The 15,886-nt window shown below is 42.0% G+C and overlaps 1 protein-coding gene across 1 annotated transcript in view; it reads right to left on the bottom strand.

Moving 5' to 3' along the window:
* The window catches only part of NUP93 (nucleoporin 93), a gene marked incomplete at its 5' end in the record, with an annotated part of 71,637 nt that overhangs the window by 27,990 nt on the left and 27,761 nt on the right, over nucleotides 1-15,886 (bottom strand). The window contains 2 exons of the mRNA XM_080351923.1: nucleotides 983-1,111; nucleotides 3,403-3,465. Coding sequence (XP_080208049.1) covers nucleotides 983-1,111; nucleotides 3,403-3,465 — 192 coding nt within the window. The remainder of the gene's footprint in view (nucleotides 1-982; nucleotides 1,112-3,402; nucleotides 3,466-15,886) is intronic.

Raw genomic sequence — 15,886 nt, 5'->3', positions numbered from 1 at the left:
GGAACATGACTATAAAAAACTGGGCCTGTTTTCTGGCCTGAAAGCACAGAAAGTTGCCATCCCCCAGCCTCTATCGCCTCTCCTCTCAAGGTGACAGTTTTCACCGAGCATCGTGATGTAACTTTGCGCTCCAGGGATCTCAACCGATGCCTGAAGCCTCTAGCTCAGAGAAGTGCAGGTCCCACAACTCCGCATGCTAACTGTGATTTACTTTACTCATATAACTGAAGCATTTTCTTTAAGAGAATAAACTGTGAGGTTTTAAACTGCAACAGATGATAAGGCATGTTTTAAGTTGCTAGTCAATACCTTTTCATGTTAAACATGGGGCCTTGCAAAAAGGATTTGGTCACTACTGAATTAACCTTGAATTGCTGAACACTGGAGGTCTTAGCAGCGCAAAACTGTAATCTGCACGGCATGAGACACTACGGTAAAAAGGAAAGTATATTGCTTTTTTTGTTGCATATTAATTTGGTTTTGCCAAGAAACCGGAGAGATTTCATCAGTGTCCTAAGAAAAGTCATAAGTCCTGGCTAGTGCACAGTGATAAGGGAAAGAGACACTCTAAGACATACATCTGAGCACAGCTGCACCTGATAAACTGTCTGGTCTCATTAGCCTCGCAAAGGTTTCCTGAAGGTGAAGTTCACCCCAATGTGTTTTCTGTCCCTTGGGTATATTGACCTAACATGTATTGGTGTGACTAAGTTTCCAGTTTGCACATATGTTGCTTAAAACATCACTTCAGCAATATGAGATCCATTGCTTGTACCCATCAGTCAATAAAAGCAATCAAAAAGGTTTGATATTTTGCTAGACAAAGCATTCTGCTAGTCACAGCCGTTCTAGAATTAGAGATTTGGTGTTTCTCATTTTCACATAGGTGTAGCTACAGACGAATCCAGAGGTGGTTTCAGCAGTGCCAGCTGCGTACTTGCTGTGTGCGACCATGCACGATGTTTAGAAAGACAAGAGTTACCTCATTTTCCTGGGTGAAATCGAGAGCATCTTCCCCTGATGCAAGCAGAGTATGAAGAATCCTTTGTTTCACCTGTTCCCATTCAACCAGCATTGATTCTCGGTGATACTCCTCAGCCATAGCGAAAGTCTGTTGGTGAAGAACAGGAGCTAAGGAACATACAGGAACACCAAACCACCCAGCTCTGCTGTTAATAGGCCGAATAAAAATGCAGCAGAAAATAGCAACTAGATAAATCAACCAGGTCAGCCCTCAAGAGCTAACAGTGTTCTGCATATTATTTTAAGAGGTTTCCTGTTCAGGTACAAGGGGATTCAGAGAGTAGGTGTGTGTGGCATTAAGACAACTCTCACATACACCTAGCTGGTAAAATAAGGAAACTGTCTTTTTCCATGATGCTGCAATACACGCAAAACTTAGCAGGCTAGAAATCAATAGGCTTCTTTCTTTAATTTAGCAGCATGCACACAATGTACAGGTCATCACTGATCTGTGCAGTTTGTTGAGACTCACTTCTCTAATGGCAATTAGCTTTTCAGCTCCCTGGAGGCTATAAAGGTTTGACTTACTGCATTCTGAACAGAGACGTGTGTTTACTGCCCGTATTTCATTTTCAGGTCTTTACCAGTATGTTTTTCTTTTAAATGGGAAATAGGATAAAAGAGAAGCATTAGGGAAAACTAACTGGTGCCAGAGAATCAGAAAATCTCTCTCATCAGGAACGTAACTCAGGAAAATCCGCAGGAAAATCACATCCCAAGAGAAAACAAACAAACATCCTTTTGCCTGTGAAATGGCTGATCTGCTAAATTGTCTTCAGATCCAATTAGGGAACTCATGGAAGGAAGAAGTTTTTCCCTTCAATATTCCTTGTTTTTGCAATAGCACCAGGATAAAGAGGATGCTTCACTACCTTTCCTGTTATTGTTGGGGTGATGCTAACTAGTAGCCTCGAGCATACTAGGACAGGCAATCAGAATATTTCCACAAATTCTAAATAGATACTAAGCTATATTGGATCTTCCACCTCTTTCCCTTTCCCAGCCTTCTCCATCTTTCACACAGCTTTGTGCTGCAGCGTTCACAGCTACATGTCTTGCTTGGCTGAGTAACTTGTTCATCTCATTCTAGCCCACTGTCAGGATACAGTCAATTAAGGGGCAAAATGTTCCCCAGTATTAATTGATAAGAGGCAGTGACATTTGGCAAACATTTGATTATAGTGTCTGCATGCAACTAAAGCATAAGATTTATGTTTCTTTGTTTTATTACATAAATCCACTTTATACGTTCATGGTAGAATATATGTCTTAACCTTACCTTTACTACAATCATTTCAACAATGTTTTAAATATGCTTCGATACTTACAGTATAATTATCTGTAATTAAAACAATTTAATAATGTTCAAGTACTATTTCCTATCATTTGAAAGAAACCCAGGCTCAATTCTAAACCTCATGCCCCAAGAGTACATGGAGGGAAACAACTGTAACATAAGGAACACTAAGAAGCACACAATGACATTTCTGAGCAGCAGTTTTAAGACAAACAACAGGAAGCGTTTTTCCACACTGCATAATTCAATTGTGGAAACCATTGCCCCAGAACATGACAGATACCAAAAGCATAAACAGACTTAGAAACAGGATCAGATTAATTTCACATCAGAAAACAACTTCCATTTCAGAAAATCCTTAAAACAACTACTTGCTTGGAGGCAAAGAGACAGGAGATGAACAGGGGAGGCTCACTGCCTGTCTTTTTAAGTACTGGTTCCTTTCGTGAGCAGAAAACTGGACTCAGCAAACCCTGAGCTTAAGTGACAACTCCTTCTTTCTTATTATAGCATTTTTCTTTGCACTGCTTCAAAAATTATATTTCTCTCTCTGTATGATAGATTTGCTCTGGACAGCGTGCTGCAGTACAGTGTTCTGGCTCTTACACACACATAACAATTAAATCTCACAGCACTTCTGCTGCATAGGCCTGAATGAGGTTGTACGTACTTCAACTCCTGTAACCTGGAGAAACAGCTACAATAAATTCATTGAGCATCATTCACTGTACGGGCAGTCAATGCACACGGTATTTCTCAAAGGAAATAAATCCCATGTCCAAGCATCATGATCTCCAGAAAAGGCAGCACCCATGCAGAGTGGGCTGGAGTGAGTGCACTGGGCTGTTCTGTTCAAACAGATTTATGCTCTGAGCCTCCTGAATCTACAAAATACTACAGCTGAAATACAACTGACAAGTATTTCTTCTGGAATTTCTAAGCGAGTACTTCCAAATGTCTAATTTTTCTATGGTCTCAATACAATCCTCTTGAATTCCACTGGTTTATTATATATCTAATTTATTAATTCCTTAGGGACATCCCTTAACAAAAAAAAAAAAAAGTACTTCCTTCCAACTTACCCTCTTCCTAGACTCTTCAATGGCTGACAGCAATGCATTATCCTTTTCATTCTTCAGGAATCCCTGCAGAAAAGGAGAAAGAGAGCGTCAGTCAAAATATCAGCCTTGCACTAACATCAGATACATATTGTAGCACCCAGCTCTGAAGTGCTTGCAGCTCTCCCCCCAGCCCACTCCTGAGAAGTTTAAAGGTCACTCTGCTTCACCAGAGGTACAGTAAGGTGCCCATACAGAGCAATGTGAAAATGAAAATGCATTAATCCCCTGTTTTAATATGCATTGAATCCTAGTGAAATGTCCTGCTTCTATTCTGTTTTATCGCTGTGTCCCAGCAGCTGCTTCCTCTTGCTCTCCATTTGAGGGAGCTCAGATGAAAGCTGGTGGGAGCGATAAGCCAAGATAAGATTGTTGGACCTGAGTATGCTGAAAAAAAAATAGAAGAGGTTTTGACTTGGCAGCTTCAGGCAGGAGTGGAGCTCTTGGAAGCCTGATAGGAACTGTGAAAAAGAGCCTTAAAAACAGTCAGTTGAGGAAGGATGGAAATAACTACACAGTTGGAGAGCGAACAGGAACAGTTTACCGCACAGCCTCTCTCCATCCACACAGCTGGAGTGGGTAAAAGATAATGCGTAAGAATTTTATTTTTAGTTTTCAGTATATCAATAAATCTCCAAGAGGTCAGGTGTACAAGAACAAACTGATTCAGATGAGCTGTTAGCTTCTTATCCTAAAGGTTACTTTTGTGACCCATACTAGCAAACATACAATATTTTGAACTTTAAACAAATAGCCGTGGGGTAAACTGCAGTAACACATAGAGACAACAAACAGGAAACGTTTATTACACCCTAACTTGAAAGTCTTTATTTTGCATTTTCACTGTTATACAACCAATTAAACAGAGTTGATTTGTACTTCCAGATTTCAACTTAATCATTATTCACATCATAAAAAGGGAAAAGAAGCCTTTGTCTTCCTCCAAAGTAATCAACTATAACATTATATATTACATACTCCACTAAGTGCTAATATCTTAAGTATGCAGACTCACTCCACAGCTCCAAAATTAAGAGCTGCCAACAAATCCAGGCAGTGGGAATGCAATGTTACTGTGCTTTATGCTTTTACAATGAGGATACACAATTGCAGCAGTGCCTAACCAAACCTGTCAGGAATCAGGAGGCTTCTGTGTTCTCCATTCCCCACATCTTCCTGCAAATAAATTGTTCCTGCCCCAACAATCTGACAATATTCACGTTGATCTATATAATTTAGCAACCTAGGCAGAGCTCAGGATCTCCATAGGAGCACAGATTCTGCGACAGGAAAGAAACTTGCCGTCATAAGGATTTGGACCTTTGGGAAAACATATTTATGGTAGGTCATACAAAGAGCTCTGCACACAACCACAGGTATCATGCCTACTCACTACTTACTTGGCTCTAGGAGCTGAGGTGGACTTGACATTTCCCCAAAATGAAGAAATCTGCTGCACAGGTGTGGTGTCTGCCTTCCTGCTACCCAGCACCCGTGTGTGAGATAAAGGGCACTACACCCTTTCCTTCCAAAATATGTAGAGCAAGCATTTGAGGTATGTGACAGCCTGTGACCCCCTTCAGCTGGAAACAAGAATGTGACCCCTTTCTGTACCCCAGACAGAGAACAAACTAGCATCCTCTGAGACAGACACGCAATGCGGTCCCCCCAGAAACAGCCCTTGAATGACACACTCAAGAGTGGCGACCTCTACACAGCCTTCTTCTTTCCATTGCACACCGTGTCCTGCTTTATTTTTAGACAATGCTCGCAGAGAAACCACAGTTACAGTCTGAAGAAGGAAAGCTAAATCCAGATCCTTGCATGAGTCTCGGGACCAACTTGTACAGCAGCTGCCACCAAGGGAAGGGCTGCCGCAGTCACCGAACCGGGCCAGGACCAGCCTGGTGCAGGAGAGCTGGGAAGGGATGGAGACACAGCTTTGTAAGGCCTGTCTGCGTGGCTGGAAAGACTTTGTGAGGGCAACAAGGTTTTTTTTGGTTGTTGCTGTGGGCTCTTTTTTTGTGTGTGTTTTTATTTGGTTGGTGTTTGTTTGTTTGATTACCCTGCTTCCAACTTAAATTGGAAAAAAATTACCTTGAATTACAACAAACAGTGTTTCTAGACCAGGGATGTCAAACTCATTTTCACCAGGGGCTGCATCAGCCTCGCGGTTGCCTTCAGAGGCAGGAACGCAATTTTAGGACTGCATAAATGTAGGAGTAGTTGTGCAATTACATTGAGCCCCTGGTGAACAACAGTTTGACACCCCTGGACTAGACCTCCAAAGCTCACACCAACATATGAGCAGTAGACACAGCCACATTCTGATGGTGAGGATCTGATGCTGCAGAGAACACTGTATCTAATGCATCCCAAGAACGCTGATAATTTTGCACACAAAAGCAGCCCACCATCTCTACGGCGCAGATCTACAGCTTTCCAGCAGTGACAGCCGGTGCTGAGCACACAGAGCTGGGCACTGCAGCTTGCAGAGGTCCTGGCTGCCTTGGCTTGCTGCTCATCCTGTGAGCACCGGGCTCCTCAAAGCCCCAAGAGATGCACATCCTACCTGAGCGCCCTCGGTCCGCCCCTCTCTCCTTGGAGGGACATGTGCCCCGAGCTGAGCCCATACCTGCCTAGAAAGGTACACAGCAACAACGGTAAATCGGCAGAGTAATTTAATATGTGCTCGAACTTCCCTTGAAGTCAGTAAATCCAGTCTGAGTATCTTTCTTAATGAAACCTCCCAGCTCCCCAGCAGTTCACTAGGTCCGTTTAAGGGATTACGTTGCACCGAATGCCAATTAGGGGATGATAATTGCCTTTTTCAATCTCAAAAACTTCTCCTTTAGCAAATGAAAATCCTCACACATTCCAGATAATATCTGTAATGCCTCACCGAGGAGAGGTACGTTTTAAAAAGGTTGCCCTATGCCTTGTGCTAAACATTATGACTGTAGCATCACAATTGCTGCTTCTGTTAATTACAGGCTAATTGTTAAACCTCAGAAGAGGGAGTTTCAGCAACTGATGGTGGGGCTCCTGCTACTACTGCTCACAAGACTGCTTGTGCTTAGGCCAAACAAGGGCTCCTGGGGTTGTCACTTGAGGCTTTGGTGGCCAAAATGCCACCCATTAAGAAAGCAAGGAGTGTCAGGCTGCTGGATCAGTATTTATTCCCTGGGTTCACTGCATTGCCCCCTAGTGGTACACTATTCTTGGTCATTGGACATTTAGATTCACAGATGTATATAAATGCACACAACTGTCCATCTGCTAAGAGGAAAAGCAGCACTCTCTGGAACAAAGGTGGGCAGAAAGATAGAAGAGATGTACTTTACGCTAGAAAATTTTGGTCCTCAAAAACCCCAGGCCACATAACAGCTACAAGGGTTCACCACCTATAGAGTCTGGGTCTCGAACTGCGCTAGTTGTGCTCACTGCGTTGTACCTGTTCTAAAAGCTCCCTGCAATCCCAGAGGCAAGGCTTGACTTTGCGACGGACACTTGTGGATGGCAACAAGGACAGGGTCATATGGCGTCCAGCACGCACAGGGGACCAAAGGGAGAACACGACCCACATCACAGGAGCTGCCCTCTCAGGGGAGATGCTACTGATTGTGCAACGAGGCATTGCTTCATATTCGGTATCCAAATAGAGAAGAAGCAGGAGGAGAACAGAGATACTGTTAGGAAACAAAGGGCTATTTCACAGTGGCAGATGGCAAAGATAGGAATAGCTAATACAAGCCTTGCTAAAACCTCAGAGGCAAAATCCTCACCTTGCAGCTCTCCGTGCACAAGCTCTGCCATTGCAAGGATCCCAACATAGTCTGGATTTTGCTTGAAAAAGAAAATTTATCTTATTTCCCTGAGGTGAGTTTACGCAAAAAGCTCACAGTGCCCTAATGTCACATATCACGTTGTCCTGCTTTAGTGAGAGGTATTTAATTTTCCTCTCTGTCACTGTAGGACTCCCACACAATCTTCCTGCGCCTCGTTTGGAAGGGAAGCAGCACAACTTCACTCCCCTCTCAGGTTCTCCGCAACACTTGCTGCTGAATGTTTCCTACTCAACTTGTACAATATCTGATGAGATGGTGTTCACAAAACAAGGACACGCATAGAAATACACCCACTCTCCCACCTCCAGGTTCCCATTTGCCAGCTCGTCCCACACATTCTTGCACATCTACCGGCTCTCACCATTTTTCCTCAGCACATTCCGGTTCCTCTTGGATCTCTCACCCCTTGAATTCTCACGTTCTCCCCTCTCTGCTGAAATCCAGTCGCACTCTGCCTCGCTTGGGGATGGTTTGCAGAAGTGTCCCCAGCAGTGGGGGCAGGACCCTGGCAGGCTGTGCCATTGCCCTGGTCTCACCATGCTCCACTGTCACCCCCCATCTCGGACAACTGCTCCCTGACACTGGCTGCCTTACTCCAGCTGGAATTCCAGCAAGAAAGTGTCCCAGTAACTAATTCATTATCAGTACGAAAGGGCACGCAGGCACTGATGGTCTCTTTTTGACAGGAGATTGAAAGTGTCTTCCATTTACTGCAGTAAATGAGGTTAGTAAACTCTCTCCTGGCTCACAGAAGTCTCTTAATTACTTCCATCAGCCAGGCCATACTTTTAATACTTGATCTTGGTATTCAAGCTGTCAAGAGAAGGCAAATGTTGCCAAATAGTATGCTGAGGCCTTGGATGTTGACAGCAATGCTTACTTTTTCACTGGCAGAGGAAGAAAAGAGGAAATGAAATGAACAATCTGGGGCCATTTCAAGTCAATTGCTCTTTGATTAAAATCTTTCCAAGTGCTGGATTTCCAGTAGTTTCACTGAACCCTGCAAAGGACCAGCAGGGATGATGATAAACAAAAAAAATCCACTCTTCAGTAATGGTTTGGGAACAGTAGCTCCAGATGAAGCACCTGATTTTATTATCTCCACTAGCAATTTTAAGAAAATGTCCTTAGACATACAGATTTCAAGGGAAGAAATACAAACATCTCTTAGTTCCTGCTTCTGCCAAGAGGCCATCCATTAAGCATGGAAGTGCTAATATAAAACTATCAGTTAATATCAGACCACCTCCAGCACGGAAAGGCACCATCACATCCCACATCCAACCGCCGTCCTCCAAAACGCATCTGCAGCATGAGGCCAGAGCACAAGGTGTTTGCAGCAAATATAAGCATCATATACCATGAGACACACAGGGAATGCAGCTTTATCACACTGGAAACATCTAGAAAAATGCCACTGTTCACATTACCTACTGGAATATTGTGCCAGGCTCTCACATAGCAGCCCCAAATCTGAACTATCGGCGCTACGTGGCACTGTGTGTTCTGTGTATAAACAAAGATCATCATTCCCAGCTTGAAACATGATCTTGCTCAATTTTAGTTTCTTCTAATTCAATATAGGATACTCAGTCAGTTCAGGCTTTCATGCACTAAAAGATCTCAGTTTTTCTCTTAAAATTGTACTTAGAAGCAGCTTAACTCATAACAAAACACGGAAATGCATTGCAATGTCCCTACGCATTTCAAGATTTTACAAAATATATCAGATACATTACAAGATTTGACAAGCCCAAACATAACTATTAAACTGAGTGAAGTAGGACACTTAGTTTTAAAAAAAATCACCAAAATACATAAATTATAATAATTTATGTAATTTATATATTCCTTATACAGCGTAGCTGATTATTAAAATATTAGTAATTATCCATAGCGTTTGTTGTGTCTTTCCCCTTAATCAGAGTGAAGCCAAAATAACTTCAATTACATGGATTAGTCTCTCATTCTTGGGCTCTAAAAATCTTTGCCCTGTCATGTTGGGCTACACAGCGCATGGGAACACTGTCAGAAGCGGTTTTAGCAGGCTTTTCTCAAAGTCACAAGCACTTTAATGACATAAAACTAAGATAACCCATTTTTAGTCTAAAATTTTACAGTGAAATTGCTCAGAATGAGGTTCTCTTCCACATACAATTATCAGCCTCCACTGCACAATCATTTTTGACAGCACCTGTTAATGCGACACAAAAATGGTGTAAGAAGCGGCGCTACCTCCTCTGGTGACCCTCTCTTCCTCCCAGACATTTACTCATTTTCCATCTCCCTACAATGCAACTGGGAGCTGTACACCAAGAATCCCAGGTCCTACCAAGCTACAAAGCACCAAAGAAATCTGTGCAATAACAAAGCAAAGTCCTGAATAACCCCAGCCTGCTTAAAGGTCATGCAAAGAACAGAAGGAAGAAAAACATTGGGGGGGAAAAAAATATTATATATATATATACGTATATATGTATACACATCTGAATTAGAGAAAGGAGGTGGACAGACTCTTGCCTACCAAATACAGAAGTAGGAAACATTACCTGAGAGCCACCAGAAAGAGCTTGTTCAGCGCGCTAACACTGGGAATCACACCTGAAAGCAGCTCAGACAGAGCTTCTGTTTGTCTTCATAAAGAAACCAAAATGCAATTAAATGCAATGTCACCTCATTTGGAACACAACTTCTCCAGCGAGGGGAGGTGTCCATGCAGATCAGGCCAGCAGGACCCGCAAGAAGCTCATCTCCTTTGGCATCAGCGTTTCAACACCAGCAACGGCATCGGCACAGAGCGAACAAGCCGCACAATCTGAAATCTGAGCTTGTTCGTGGAGTTCCCACATACATGGCCATCTGTTTTCCTCAAGATTTTTAAATGCAGAGGAATGACCCTGGTGTGAGGCTTTGCTCAGCGCCATGACGAGTCTCTCCCCTGCGCTGTAAGTATCCTTGTATCAGCATTGCAATTAAAAAATACAACCCTGCAAAAATCATAAATACATCAAGAGATTCGCAATCAAAGCAAAACTTAAGGCTATGGCTCTTTTTTGGAGTTTATTTTAAATAAATTACTTTATGAGGTAATTCCAATGGGCTTGAGGTCTGCAATGCAACCTTACATTAAAAATATTTATAGCATGCAAGCAAAGAATTTCTGATTATCCAGTGGAATAAGCTATTATATCCGCCTCTTCGGCATCATAGTTTTTAAGGGCATACTGCGAAAAAGCTACAGATTTCAATGATTTAAAATCTTCATTGTACAGTCATAACTAAGCCTGTAATATAACACCTCTTACTGAAAACATCCTTGCATCAGGCAGGACGCCCTCAAATCAAGCCATCGAAACTAATTTCACTGATGACGCCATTTTCTTATTTCTTTCGCTGCCATTTTAGCATCGTGGTTACTCCACATTTCCATGAGAAGTAGCCGCGCGTTCTTGCCCCTCTGAGAGGAAACCACGCTCAAATAGCGCAGTGACAAATAAAGCCTGTACGTTGAATTTCTGCCCGTGCCGCGTCCTTGCACGGCAAGGGCAGGGACGAAGCACCACTGCCACTGCAGACCACACTTTGGTTTTCTGTACCGAGAGCTGGCGAGGAGTCTCCCAATATGGTGTAAACTGAGAAACCAGCCCCTGGAAATCTGTCAGCACCACACAAAAAATTGATAACGTCGAGGACAGAGGAGCATCCAGCCCTGTTACAGGATAGGTTTCTCTCCAAATGCCACAGAAAACACTAGCTAATAAGGGAGTAGTTTGAAAAGAAAAAGGCATAAAGTAGGCATGCGGACAAGCTTGCAGTGTCAGTCGCTGGACTAACTGCATATTAACATCAACGTATAGGCAGCAAAAATAACCCACTTAGCGTAGTGGCGGAGAATTCATTTTTCCCGACATACTGTTCACATCCGAAAGCCAAACTGCCATCCCTATCAGTCGGTGAAGTATTTCCCAGCCTGAAATGGTATATTTCTTACAGAATACCAGCAAGAGGGACAAAATATTAAATAAATCTGCTAGCCATTAACACCCAGTCTCCTCTAAACCACTTCTTCAAATTTTAGTGCAATCTCTCAATCTCCCTCCACCCCGTAAAGTGCTTTATCCTTCTGTCTGGGTGGGAGCAGGTAACCTTGCTGTTTGCAAGAAACGGGGCTGTTGTCAGTCTTTTTTGGAAAGAAAACATATTATTGGCATCTGTGCACCTCTTCCTTCACAATTTCAAATGTATAAAAACAATTAAATGCCTTCAACTATACGCAAAAAAATAGTAATTGTTTCTCTTTACCTCCTGTGGACACAAGTAGGGAGCCCGGCAGCGCTGAGCCCGACGCTCTCCCCGTTCTCGAGCTGACTCAAGCTGACTGATTTTGGCTGCTGTGCCCCCATCCCACCGCAGAAAGCCCGTGGATCGCCTTCCTGAATGTTCCTCGGTAGCGCTAGTTATCTTTCTGCTTCCATAAAAAAAAACAAACACAAAACCACAAGCCAAGCAAAAATCTTCCAGCCTCCATCTGCATGTCAGACACAAAGCGATGCACGCAGCAAATGCTCGCTGCCTCGAAGGGACAACGCCTGGTTCAGAGACATCAAAACCCTGTCAGCACCGTAAATGCGATAACCAAGTTAAACCGGGATGCAAACCCTAAACCCCGGCACAGGCGCCTTTCCCAGAGCCGCAGCTCCACTAAGGGGCTCCCTGAAAGAAAACCCTTCCGAAGTTAAATATACTTTATTTCACTGATACTGGCTGGCTAATGCTACAAAGACCCAAGATTACATGCATTTTAGCATGAAGAATATAATTTCTTTTTTTAAATACACACTGAGATTTCAAGAAAATGAGCAAATTTTAAGTTCAGCTCTCTTAAATAACATGAGATGACTTGACAAAATCATCCACCTGAGTTAAAAAATAATCCCAAATCAGTTAGCCCATTCTTCCTAAATATTTATAAATAAATCACAGCTACTTTGTTCACCTAATAGGTATTTTCAACATGGCAGCATGTGCCTTGGAATAAATATAAATATTTTACTGACAGTGAAAGCAAGCAATTTGGAGGAGTTCCTATGTGTCACATCATCTTTAAATCCTCAATTTAAATATGCTGTGGTCTTTAGAAATGGTGTTTCCTTACTACATTGCTGATACATTTCACAAAGTTAATTATTTAAATTACCTATGAATTATTAATTACAGATCATTAAAATAAAAACCAGAAGTCTGGAATATGTCTGTTATAATTATACCATTTCTATTTTAAAATGTTAGATGCTATAAAGCTCAGAGAGAAAATTCTCTGCTGCAACAAACGACAGAATAAACACTTTATCCTTTCTCAGATTATTTCTCCTATTGTGTAATAAATCGAAGGTTTAAACTTTGCTGACTTGGGGCATGAGACCAGTGTGCTGAGGATACACTGGAGACAAAAGGTTTCCATTTTCCTCCTCCGGTTGTACCCCACCCTTGCGAAGGAACTCTCTAGCAGTGCATGCCTTTATTTGCGCGTTGCATTAACAAGGCACGCAAGCTTTCAGACTTTAATGTAAATGAAATGCCAACTCCAGATGCTGCCGACAGATATCACAGAAAGCCCTGCTATAAGAGACCTACAGCTAATTAATAATTGCAGTGGCTCGGTCATTTTTCCATACATTAATTTATGGAGCTTCATCGAACTCTGTCTCCCACCCACTTCAGACAAAGGAAAATAATTTGCCACACCGTACCAACTGGAAGGATAATTGAGCCGTCTCCCACATCGGGTCAGCGGAGGTTGCTTCCTCCATCTTTTTTACACATGCAAACCATACATTTCATTGTCTTTTACTTGATTTCTTGCTGAGCTGCTTTTGTGGCAAGAGCTCCTCTTAGCATAGGTAATCTTGTTTAAAAGAGGCAACTTTTTGGCCATGCTGTGCCACTGCATCTCCCCTCCGAGCAGTTCAGACATTTCTCAGCTGACAACAGCAAAAGTGCAGAAGATGGCAAATAAGCACCTTAATATTTGGGGAGCGAGCCCCGAAGGAGGCAAGTCATTCTCTGCTGCAAGAGCCCAGGAGCTGTCCTGGCTCAGCACATTTCATTAACCTGCTTTTCTCCATATACAGAAAGAGAATTGAAAGGAAAGGAGAAAAAGCTACCCACCCTACACTTCTGTCCCCATACCAAAGGCAGACAGCTCCCAGTTCACACGCAGCCTCCCAGTCCCTAGATCTGAGAGTATTAAATCAGCTGCCACCCACCCAGCCAGTGACGGCCACCACGGTTATATAAATGTTAATTCCCTGACTGCTTCCCTTTACTATGATTTTACTGGCTTAACCCCTTTCATAACGTATCCTATTCACTTGGAAGAGAGGTGGGGTCTAGGCTGCAAACTCCAGTTGACTAAGCAAATATACTTCCCTACCTCATTTAAGAAACTAGCAAAAAAAAAAATATCTCAAAGTATTTCAATTATTTTGGACAAGTAGAAGTATTTTCTATGCAATTTTCATTCTTATCCCCCATTTGAAATCCTTACTTCAAAATAAAATCAAAGAAAGTTTAGCCCATCTTCTAAATAAATCATAAGTGCATCGGTAAGGGCAAACAGAGTGGACCAATATCTTTGCACCACAATGAAAACTAGGAGAAAAATCATATAATCAAGTAGCATCTTTATTTTTTGTTTAAAACACTTCCATAGACATTTCATAGCCTAGGAAAGAGAAAACAGGAATAAAGGCTTTCAGAAAGTTATGCTACTGTATTTCTGCCTAAATGAAAAGCCAAGTCAGCAATGTCAAGAGGGTCTTTAAAAAAGCAACACAACTGAAACCCACAGCAGACACTGGGCTGCCCCACCCAACAGCTGCTCCAGCCAAGAATATTAGAAGGTAAAGGCACCGACCTTAAGGTTTCTTTTCTGTGAGCAAAGCGTGCTATCTCCAAAAGTACCCACCTGTTCTCCTTCATTACTCACCTACACATTTAAACAACCTGCAGCAACGGCACAAAGAATAAACACCATAGAAGACACCTGAAGGAAAACTCTCTTATCAAAGCAAGCTTTTAATCTTCATTTTATATATTTTTAAACATAGACGTTCCTACCTGTAGATCTCAGTACAGAGGAGTTACAAACCTGTTAATGCTGACTGTAACTGCCACACTTCAAGTACCTGGTATTTAGGCTTACACAGCTCTATCTTTCTGTATTAATGCTCAAGTTTTCTCATCTTTAAAAAAAAATAAAATATATATATATATATATATATAAATCAAACCTGCAAGTCCTGAAATGGCTGAGACAGTCAAGAGTCCAGCAAGACAATAAGAAAGCAGCTGCTTTCCTCGGCTGAGCACCACTGCCCGTAAAGAATCTATATAATTTTTTTTTCCAGTGGTGCTTTATTCAAATTCTAGGGAAAGCATCAGTCTGAAATCAGTAACTGATGGGAGTAACAGTTTATAGGTTACAGAAGGATATTTTATTGTTAACGGACTGTACCATGTAGGCACTAGGAGGGGGTGAGGCGGCAGGCAGGCAGGAGCACAGAGATGCTGCTATTTTTTTTTCCCTGAGCCACTGCAATTACTCTGATGTGAATTTTTGATGACTTCCGACATATTGCATGGTTAATAATCGTTTCAGCTGTCATGTTTGGTTAATGTGGAAAATGCATTTGCTGCATTGTGATGCAGCACTCCAGCCACAGATTGTAACACCAGTTGTGAAGCTATTCCCTTAACTGAGCTGCATGAATTTGCACATACCATGAGGCTGAAATAAACGGTAGTTTGATTTTTATACAGCAACAGAAAGCTTCTGCCATTTTAGACCTGCAGAGCTGTTGAAACAACTTGTACGGGCAGATAATTTTACTGCATCTTAATTGGTGTCAATGGTGTATAAAGCAGAGCTTTGATTCTCTATTGTTTTGCTGGGTTTGGTTATTTAGCAGTTAAAATACTTAGACACTATTTACATTAAACACCACTCTTTTTTGTAGCTTTGAACAGGTTATTTAATTGTAAGCATATATACCTCAATGAAACTGCCAGCAGCATAGAAATGCAGTCCTGTTATTAATGCAAGCTTAGCCTAACTACTTCTTCCTCTATAGGATACTTATGAACGTTTTATATATAATGTTGTCTTACAAATGATTGCATGCAGAGTGAAAATTTCCTGCTTCCAAACAAAGAGGGTTTTATTCGCAAAGTGCCACTTCTTCACCTACACTTCACACATCAAACAAAAACTATAAGGTTATATAAAATACTAACATGTGCCTTTCATTGTCACCAATAGAAAAACAATGCTGCAAGCAACCGTGCAATTACAAGAGGGGATGTAAAACAGCAGAGATGAAACCATGCTAAGAGCCAGTCACCCGATGATTAAAGTCAGGCCAGTATATTCCAGCAGTCAGGTGATGGTGCCATCATTACAGTGCAGAAAGCCAGAGAAAAATCGAGAAATGGACCACCCCCATCTTAAAGAAAAAAAAATTAGAAGCACGAAAGAAATAAGGAATGCGTTTGCTAATACACAAAATGTACAACCATGAAGTGTTTCACAAAACATGAGC

This window comes from Nesoenas mayeri (assembly GCF_963082525.1).
Source record: "Nesoenas mayeri genome assembly, chromosome: 12".
Lineage (NCBI taxonomy): Eukaryota > Metazoa > Chordata > Aves > Columbiformes > Columbidae > Nesoenas > Nesoenas mayeri.
This window is presented reverse-complemented; position numbering and strand designations above follow the sequence as displayed.